General features: G+C 37.9%; 1 protein-coding gene across 2 annotated transcripts; it reads left to right on the top strand.

Moving 5' to 3' along the window:
* Nucleotides 1-54: 54 nt before the first annotated feature.
* LOC117405457 (mediator of RNA polymerase II transcription subunit 17) lies at nucleotides 55-7,172 on the top strand. Of its 2 annotated transcripts, none has more exons than XM_034922509.2 (13): nucleotides 55-160; nucleotides 976-1,249; nucleotides 1,674-1,837; nucleotides 2,059-2,278; nucleotides 2,375-2,511; nucleotides 2,629-2,710; nucleotides 3,193-3,345; nucleotides 3,814-3,944; nucleotides 4,368-4,552; nucleotides 4,873-5,010; nucleotides 5,317-5,434; nucleotides 5,856-6,015; nucleotides 6,441-7,172. In XM_034922509.2, exons 2-13 carry the CDS (start codon nucleotides 1,015-1,017, stop codon nucleotides 6,647-6,649), a joined length of 1,932 nt encoding a protein of 643 aa, XP_034778400.1. In that variant the 5' UTR covers nucleotides 55-160; nucleotides 976-1,014; the 3' UTR covers nucleotides 6,650-7,172. The 2 variants fall into 2 exon arrangements, with proteins under 2 accessions (XP_034778400.1, XP_034778401.1); XM_034922510.2 differs by lacking the exon at nucleotides 55-160 and adding an exon at nucleotides 229-247.
* Nucleotides 7,173-8,946: the final 1,774 nt, after the last annotated feature.

Here is an 8,946-nt window from a genome sequence, read left to right as displayed (position 1 = left end):
AGAAATGAACAAACTCCTACATTATACAACAACCTCTATTAAAACCGCTAAATATACCAATCTCGCGAGAAACAGAATTCACGTGTTACACGAACATCTCGTGAGATTAAGCAGCTGAGTGGCTGTGAGAATGTGAATTGGATTGTTGTTTAAATTTAATGTGAGTACAGTATATTAATGTTATTAGAATAAAAAAGTTTAAAAAAACTGGAACATACAAAGGGTAAACTGCGCTGCACTTAGTTATGTGGGTAACATTATGCGAGTCATTTCTTTCGATAGCCTTTTTGATGTTAAATATACGACGAAACTGCACATCTGGCTCTGATGTTTTGCATGTTAAAACTTAGGCTGTATGTATTTACAAATAAATATTTATGTTTTGTAGAATACAATTTCAGAAAAAGCAAACAAAGAAAAATATACTATAATATTTGCCACTATCCTTTGCTTATCAATGCGATATGTCGTTGCATTTCTTCGCTGAGAAATGTCGCTGTGGTATGGTCGAATCAGCTATTTCATACTGGTTCTAAAATTATAAGGAGCAAGAATGCAAATACAAGAAATTAAAGCATTTAATAGTGATGCAAATTCACTTTACACTCTATTGAGCTGATTATAGGAAACAGTATTATGTATGTATTAATCTTTACAATACCTCTTACAAAGTTGTTAGCATGCTGTGTGGTGTGGGACTAAGTTGTGCTGTCAATATTATTATTATTATTTATTTCTTGGCAGACGCCCTTATCCAGGGCGAAGTAGCTTAACATCAGGACTGAAGAAAGACAAGTATGCAGCTGTTGGCAGCAGCGAAATCAGCTGCCTTCGTGCCATTACAAATATTATTTATGCCAGTAAATATAGTGTTTTGTGTGGGGCTGTTTATTTCTTTAGTTACGTTAGAAGTAGTCCTGTTTCTGTTGCTTTAAAGACTACATAGTGTGATTTCTGTTCTGTCTTCTTTTACAGTTTAAAAGTATAATTATATAATCACCAGACTGGTTGAAGATGTCTGGGGGTCCCGCGGTTCAAATCAGTATCGAATCGGCCTGTGAGAAGCAGGTGCAGGAGGTGGCTTTGGATGGGACGGAGACATATGTCCAGCCCCTGTCAATGTCTCAGAACCTTGCCAAGCTTGCCCAGCGAATTGACTTTGGACAGGGATCCGGCTCGGAGGACGAGGGAGGAGAGGGCGAGGCAAGGGGACAGGAATGGGGGAAACAGGAACAAGAAGAGGATGAAGGTGAGAGTTGTCAGTTTAATAGTTTTCTAAAATTGCAGTTCTCTATTACTGGTCCTCCTACCTCCTAAACACCTCAATTTAGTCCTGAACTACTGCCAAGCTACGCGCTACCTGTTTAATAACTTAATGATGTGCTTTCTGGTGATTCTTTATAGGGGTTTCTGCCATGCTTGCTAACAATTCCAGAAAACTATTCCTGAAGTCTGATATAGAAAGCACATAAGCTCATCGGTGAAGCATTATGCACTAGTCTGCGCAACATTGATATGCTCCCATCTCACTTAGCCATTATTTAAGTCTCCGTCACCACTTCTTTAACTTAATTTGCCTGCTATATTTTCAGAATTCAATAGATCTTTGCCGCCTTACGCCTTCTGATTCCTAGACCGAAAGTGAAGTCTTGCTTTTTTTGTCGTTTCTCCAGCAACAGTAAAGTTCCAGCCTTCCCTCTGGCCCTGGGATTCTGTGAGAAACAACTTAAGGAGTGCCCTCACTGAGATGTGTGTGCTGTACGATGTGCTCAGTGTGGTTAAGGAAAAGAAGTACATGACTCTGGATCCTGTCTCCCAAGACAGCACTGTTGGAAAGGTACCATATTTCTGTTCTCTTGTAACATGTTTAAAAAGTTAATGTTGAAGCTTAAAATACATAGATATTCTTAACAAATGCATGAATAAACAAGTGTGTGTTTAAAAAATAATAATACAAGGTTGTCATTAAGTATTATCATTTCATAATGAGATATTGCAATAACTAGCCTTGTGTTTGTTGAGTTTACTGCATAAAATTTATGGTCTGTGTTATTTTAGACTCCCCCAGTTTTGCAGCTCCTTGGTAAGAAGAAATCCTTAGCAACAGCTGCTCAGCTTCTTTTGAAAGGAGCAGAAAAGCTGAACAAGTCTGTCGCTGAGAACCAGGAAAACAGGCGGCAAAGAGACTTCAACTCTGAGCTGCTCCGGCTGAGATCACAGTGGAAGCTGAGGAAGGTCAGCGACAAAATCCTTGGGGATCTCAGCTACAGGAGCGCAGGTAGTAATTTACTGCAGGTTCTTTAGCGTTGCTGAAATGCAAATGTAAAAATGCTCAAAGCAGGCATTGAAGGTTTGGTATGGTTGTGTTTTCCAGGGTCGCTCTTCCCTCACCAGGGCACTTTTGAAGTAATAAAGAATACAGACATTGACCTTGATAAGAAGATTCCAGAAGATTACTGTCCACTTGATGTTCAGATTCCTAGTGATCTGGAGGGATCGGCTTATATTAAGGTAAGGGCAGCTACTTAAAGGGGTTTGGAGATCGGGAACTGGGGTCTAATCTTGAGTAGTTTTCAGGAATCGAGTCTTAAGATGTACATTTTTTTTTTGTAATTTTTTTATTTAAAGGTCTCCATTCAGAAACAAGCTCCTGATATTGGGGATCTTGGCACCATTAACCTTTTCAGAAGACAACTAAAACCTAAATCAGGTATTGTAACCAGCCATAGTGTGTGTACCTTTTAATTCTTAGGTTTTTTTTGTAAGTATAATGTGATTATTGTTCACATAGTGCCATGGAAAGATCTATCCCGGATCCACACCAATATTGGGATAAGAATAAAAAGCTCCCGAAGAAAAATATAGATCTCACAAAACGTTCAGGAAACAAAAAAAAAAATCAACATTTTTTAATTATTTATCAATTTTAATAGGGTACATCAAGTACTTGACATCTTAATAACAAATGGTAATTTGTGGAGCTTTCGTACCACCAAATAAGTAAATTAAAAATGAAAACATCAGAAATAGTTTTTTTTGTTTTGTTTGCAATTTAAAATCTAAAAAGGCTTTATTGAAAATCAAACTGTACAATTTTCTGCACCTGAGTTGAGATAAATAACATTGTTACTATAATACTGACATGCAAAGTGTGCTTCCATTCATGAACGCTTTTATATTGTTTTTCGGCAGGTACCCAGCCCTGGCATTTGAAACTGGAGGCTGCTCAGAATGTCCTTCTCTGTAAAGAGATATTTGCACAGCTCTCCCGTGAAGCTGTGCAGATCAAATCCCAGATCCCTCACATTGTTGTGAAGAATCAGATCATCTCCCAGCCTTTTCCAGGTAAAATGCGTAGGCCTGGAAGCTTGCTTTCATTAATAAGTATAGGAATATGAATAACATGAATATTTTGAGGAATTGAAAATAATCTTTAAAAAAATGTGAATCCCCAACATACATGTGCACTAGTCAGAACTAAAGAGAGTACTGGACCAGCAACCTGTATAAAAAAGTGCTACTACTCCTGGACCAGACAATCCCAATCTAAATTTCCATAGAGCCCATAGAGTTTCCATGCAAGTTGGTGGTACCAATTTAGGTAGTTTTGTGGTCCTGACCAGATTAACGTTTGTTACCCAAGCCAAGAGAAAAGGTGCTTAACCACTTCTGAAAATGGAATGACATCATTTAACAAACAAGAAAAAATGTAAGGATTTTCTTTTTGACCCAATATTAAAATACATTCTTTAAAAACCATATTCAGCAATTGCAGATTGATTTTTTTTATTTTTTATTTCTTTTTAATTTCAGGTTTGCAGCTCTCCATTTCCTTGTGCCACTCAACTGGGGATAAAAAGAATCAGAAATCAACTCCAGACAAAAACAAACCAGACGATCACCTTTATGTGCTTGAACACAACCTTCATCAGCTAATGAGAGAGGTAAGCATTTCTATTCAGCTGGAAAAAATTGTATTATTATTATAATTATTATTTATTTCTTAGCAGACGTCCTTATCCAGGGCGATTTACAATTGTTACAAGGTATTATTTTTTTACACATTATTTTTATATACAATTACCCATTTATACAGTTGGATTTTTACTGGAGCAATCTAGGTAAAGTACCTTGCTCAAGGGTACAGCAGCAGTGTCCCCCACCATGGACTGAACCCACGACTAAGCCCTAACCACTACTCCACAAAAAAAATTTTCTCCAGAACCCTAAATAAAATCAAATGATAGGTACAGTCAGATCTACATTCCTCGTGTTATTAGTTACTCCTTTCAGACATAATCCACACTTCATTGACATGAAGGTTTTCTGGTTTTTATTTGTAAACTGCCTGTCCTTTTCCCTTGCAGTTCCACAAACAGACATTGAGCTCAGTAGTGATGCCCCACCCTGCAAGCGCCCCCTTTGGAAATAAGAGAATGCGTCTGGCGGGGCCCATGGCCTACGATAAAGCTGAGATCACTTCTCTACAGCAAAGTGAAGGGCTTCTGGAGAAGATCATCAAGCAGGCAAAGCATATCTTCCTCAGGAGCAGGTCAGCGCTGCAGATTTGCAGTTAATTTGCTGTTTGCATTATAGAAAGAGAACACATGGGTGATTCAGTGGATCCAACATATGTAGGATCTAAATACCACCACAGTTTAGATCTTTCAAATTAGACCCAGGTTATGTAAATCACATATCTAAGTGTACATGTGAATCTCTTGAGAGGATTACTGTCTTTTAAAACCCTGTAAAGTTTTTTAATAATTTAAGCATCTGCAGAATTTAGTTCTGCCATAGTGTGTTTCAATTCAATGGACTCCATGGTGGTCAGTTCAGTTTGAGATGACTAAAATGCTGTTTTATTTTCAGAACTGCCCGTACCATTGATAGCTTGGCAAGCCGCATTGAAGATCCCCAGATCCAAGCCCACTGGTCGAACATTAACGATGTGTACGAATCCAGTGTCAAAGTGTTAATTACTTCCCAGGGTTATGAGCAAATATGCAAGTAAGTCATGAGTGAATAGCCAAGACTTTATTAATCAGGTTTGAAAAGGGTGGTATTTTGATTGGCATTTGACTAAGTCATTCCACACATTTATCAGAAATACAGATTATTTATGCACCTCGTATACTTTTATTATGTGTTCACATATCCAGGGCACGTAACATGTCTTAAAAAAAAAAAAAACATTAAAAGGAATTAACCCAAACAATGCATTATAATTAATCAACACTAAAAAGAGACTTTGTGTCGTGGGTTCTCTCCAAGATAGTTTAAATAGAAGCTTGTTTCTAATTCTTTTTCTGGAAGGTCCATTCAGCTGCAGCTGACCATTGGAGTGGAGCAGATCAGGGTGGTGCACAGAGATGGACGGGTAATCACACTGTCTCACCAGGAGCAGGAGCTGCAGGACTTCCTCCTTTCCCAGGTAAGCACACTTGCATCTTGGCTGCATTGTACATGACTCCACCCAGTCTGGGGTTTCAGAACTTCCCTTATTTAAGCATGGAATTGAAATGACCAGGTGCCAGGAGTTTGAACAATCAGGCCCCTAGTAAACCTGCTCTGAACTTATCATGCATAGGTCATACCTGAGTCTGTAGTTTTACCAACAGAAGTCATTTTTGCAGGTATAAGGGAGGAGTAATGTATTTACATCAAAACTCATGACTCGTGTTCATTATATAATGTAAATGGTCTTTCTTTGTAGAGTGGCTGAGTGTTGTAACTACACTTAATTTTTTTAAAGGGAAAGAAACATCTAAACATTATGCGCACAGCAACAAAAATCAATCTCCCAAACAAACTTATTCACACACACAAATGTGTTAAATGTATGTTTTGCACAGATGTCACAGCATCAGGTTCATGCAGTGCAGCAGTTGGCCAAAGTGATGGGATGGCACGTGTTGAGTTTCAGTAACCATGTGGGTCTGGGTTCAGTGGAGAGCATTGGAAATGCATCAGCAATAACAGTGGCTTCATCCAATGGAGAGTATTCTGTTTCAGGTAAGGGAAGAGAATATAAAGAAAACCCCTAGATAACTAGATAGTTTTGGTGTCTTACAAATATTCTATTCAGGCATACCTAGGACATGATTACCTACCAGTTAGTCATGGTGAGTGGAGTTATCTTTCCAAGCTAGATCCCCTTTGGTAATGCTTTTTATAACATTTCCTGACATTTTAAATGTTTGTGTGAACTCTATGGAGTTCGAGAAGTTGCCTTGCCTTTTATAATGCCATATGCATTATAAAAGATACATAGATAGGAAACTTAATGTGGTACAATTATGCACTCAGTGACTGAAAGGGATGTTACGTGATTTTATTTATTGAAGTTTGTTATTGGATTAATGTACATTGGCTATCAACCATGCTTGTTTTCTTTATCTTTAACTAATCCTCATCATTTTACACTTGTCCGATTGCAGTGCGGAACGGACCTGAAAGTGGCTGCAAAGTGATGGTGCAGTTTCCTAGAAACCAGTGCAAAGACCTTCTGAAGAGTGACGTCATCCAAGATAACAAATGGAACTACTTGCGCGGACCACACAAAGAAGTGCACTGGAGTAAAATGGAAGGACGCAACTTTGTGTACAAAATGGAACTTTTGATGGCGGCTCTTACCCCTTGCCCCTAAAGCAGGCTTACTCTGGCAGGTCACAGCACCTGTTGTTTACACCCAAAACCATAAAAATGTAATATAGGTGGATTATTCATATGCTAAAAGGAACATGGAGTTTTAAGTGTGGATTTACAGCATTTTTATTTTGTTTTTTTGATACTGAAGATCCTAAACTGCCATCTAACCCTGATTTAAATTGAATCGGTGCAGTATTGGAAATTGATGATTCCTGATGCTGTAGAGACACTCTGGAACTATTGGACAGAGAAGATCCAGATGTAAAGAGGTTAATGTTTAAAGCAAGCAAATCACACAGGACTTAAATACCTCCTACTAATGGCAGTATAAACTCCTCATGATTGATTCTTTGGCTTATATTTCAGTCTCCTGTAGACCATGCAGTGCTTTGGTTTGTACTCCAGACAGGGATGCATTGCAAGGTGATAAATAACTTGATTAGTTTTTGTTCTGATGTGTTTGAAAGAAAAGTAACTTTGTTTTTTTTCTAAAAAGCTACAGAATAAAATCAGATTTTTCATATGGCAGTGATTGGTGTTTTATGTATTAAATTATTTTTTTTCAGTTTCAATGTCACAATTTAAACGGTACAGTTCAGGACATAGGTGTGAAGCTGCAATTTTACCAAATCATGCTCAATTTTAATAATTCTAATATAATTCCATATTGTCTTGTTACCACATTCTTCCTCATAGGGCCTGTTTTTTTTTCAAAACTAGATATTAACTTAAAGTTCTGATTTTCTCATTCAAGCGATGTTATTTAAGTATGTATTCGAAAATGTGATTTCCAATTTCTAGTTTTGTAATTGGAGGTTTACTCCACATAACTTACCAAGCTTTGAAATTCTTACTTCACGGGCACATTTTGTAAACTGAAACATATTGTGTATTGACAAGAAGGCAACACAATTAACCCATTAGTGCCCAATGCATGTAATGGCTTAATCTAAAAACTCAAAAGGCAAATAGTGAGCCTTCACAAATATTAGCTGTGTTGTCCATATTCAAGGCTGAAAACTGAGATGTATTGTAAAGTGATCTTTAATGTTGCAAATACAGCACTGGTGTAAAACATGCCTTCTACCAGTATAAATATCACAAAGCAAAGAGTTCTGCAAGATGTATTCGAGTGGGTAGTTCATTTGTTTGCACAGTATTGTGTGCTGTTTATATGGTTGGGTCTCTTGGCAGATGTAGTTTGCAGCCACTGTACAGTGTTTGGTTAAGGGCCGTGTCCACAGAAACATAATTCAAGAGTTCAAGATTTGTGTCATGATGATTTCAAAAGTAATGTATAACTTCACAAAAGCCTTTGGTGAGGTTCAGTTTCACCCTTTACACACCCCACATCAGAATATATTTAAACTATTGGTTATCACTAAACAAATATTTTACTGGCAGCTCTCCAAGCGGTTTCTGGTCCTGCCTTCATTCACCAGCCAATTATTTGAGAAGCTCTTACTGCAATCCCTTAAATTCAAAGATTCTGACAAACATCTCTTATTGGCATGTAATCAACCTTCCATCATGTTTCATTGCCTTACAGTGCATACTTTGCCATCAATTACTTTGTACCTTTTTACTACCTTGTATATTAACCAAGTAGGTAGAATATTCCAGCAAAAGCATAGGAAAACAACCCTGGTCCTGGAGGGTCATTTAACTCAAGGTTTAATTGGTATCATGGATTAATAAACCTGGTCAGTGTTTAGATGATTGAATTAAAAAAAAATAAGGACATAGGTGGAACAAAGAACGAATGGAATGGCCATGTTACCTAACCTTTGTATAGTTGACCATAGTTAAGTGATATTTGGAGTTGTACTTGTGTTTGTTTGTTCAGTTTGACCTTTACTGCAGCATTTATCATTCCATAGTTATTTTATTCTTACAAGTCTAAACTTGTGCCCTGCTCAGAAAAAGATCCCTATTGTTCTAAAGCCATGCATGAGTGGGTTTTTAAGATTCACCAATGCATGGATCTCCAACCCTGGTCTTGGAGAGTTGCTGTGGCTGCTGGTTTTTCTTTCAACCAATCTCTGAACCAATTTACTGAACCAATTGTTGGTTTAATTAGTCAAGATTAACAGGTGTTCCAGATCTTTAGCCACTGATGATGTAAAGACACGTATAAAACCTGATGGATAGGGGCTCTCCAGGACCAGGGGTGAAGGCCCCTGCATCAATGTGTGAGAGGTCACCAGAATATTCAAAACTGTTGAAATACTAAGCCTGGGGGTTGCCATTGCTCCACAGCCGCCTCCAGGCTTGTGTCCTGTTCATTAAGCATCC

The sequence above is a fragment of the Acipenser ruthenus genome, chromosome 9 (assembly GCF_902713425.1).
Source record: "Acipenser ruthenus chromosome 9, fAciRut3.2 maternal haplotype, whole genome shotgun sequence".
Classification (NCBI taxonomy): Eukaryota; Metazoa; Chordata; class Actinopteri; order Acipenseriformes; family Acipenseridae; genus Acipenser; species Acipenser ruthenus.
This window is presented reverse-complemented; position numbering and strand designations above follow the sequence as displayed.

Excerpts from the sequence above, each read along its gene's own strand:
- LOC117405457 (XM_034922509.2), top strand. The coding sequence starts at position 1,015 with ATGTCTGGGGGTCCCGCGGTTCAAATCAGTATCGAATCGGCCTGTGAG. Across the intron at positions 2,279-2,374 it reads TCTCAGCTACAGGAGCGCAG|GGTCGCTCTTCCCTCACCAG; the intron begins GTAGTAATTTAC and ends TGTGTTTTCCAG. Across the intron at positions 5,011-5,316 it reads GGTTATGAGCAAATATGCAA|GTCCATTCAGCTGCAGCTGA; the intron begins GTAAGTCATGAG and ends TTTTTCTGGAAG.